The sequence below is a fragment of the Helobdella robusta genome (genome assembly GCF_000326865.2).
Source record: "Helobdella robusta unplaced genomic scaffold HELROscaffold_40, whole genome shotgun sequence".
Taxonomy (NCBI): Eukaryota; Metazoa; Annelida; class Clitellata; order Rhynchobdellida; family Glossiphoniidae; genus Helobdella; species Helobdella robusta.
The window spans coordinates 1,338,526-1,339,150 of record NW_008704903.1 but is presented as its reverse complement, the minus strand read 5'-3'; the positions used below and the strand labels follow the sequence as shown (position 1 = coordinate 1,339,150).

At 34.2% G+C, this 625-nt stretch overlaps 1 protein-coding gene across 1 annotated transcript in view; it reads right to left on the bottom strand.

Moving 5' to 3' along the window:
- Positions 1 to 200: 200 nt before the first annotated feature.
- The window catches only part of HELRODRAFT_177009 (hypothetical protein), a gene marked incomplete at both ends in the record, with an annotated part of 4,090 nt that continues 3,665 nt past the window's right edge, over positions 201 to 625 (bottom strand). The window contains one exon of the mRNA XM_009025223.1: positions 201 to 464. Within this exon, the coding sequence (XP_009023471.1) occupies positions 201 to 464 (264 nt within the window). The remainder of the gene's footprint in view (positions 465 to 625) is intronic.

The following is a 625-nucleotide window of genomic DNA, read 5'->3' as shown; positions in this document are numbered from 1 at the left end:
CGTTCATTCATTTGTTCGTTTGTTTGTCCATTCATTTGTTCATTCGTTTGTTTGTTTATAATTTGCTTATTGTATTTGTATATTTTTTGATTTAATTGTTATTTGTTTGTCTATACTTTTACTCTTTTCCTTCATTTAATTCATTCATTCTATCATCAAGTTTAATTTTTATTAATTGATTAATTAATTAATTCATTCATTCATTCGTTTTTCAATTCACTCACTCGTTCCACTAATTCCCCAACAAGCCCACTCCAACTTCCATCGAATCTCTGCTGTCCGTATTCTCCGTCGGTTGGGTTATCAATGTTGAATTTCAACTGCAAAATGCCACAAATCTTCTCAACGAGATCAACTATATAGCCACAATACTTAATGTTGTTGCTGTTGTTGTTGTTGATGTTGTTGTTATCGTTGTTGATGTCGTTGTCGTGGTAGTCATGTGGTTGTTGTTGCTGCTGTTGCTGTTGTTGATGATGTTGTTGATGTTGATGATGTTGGTGATGTTCATGTTGTTGATGATGTTGTTGTTGTTGACGATGTTGTTTTTGATGTAATTTAGCCGGAAGTATGTTGTTGTCTTGGTCGCAGAGCATGACGTAAGGTTCCACCTTAACATGCGAAA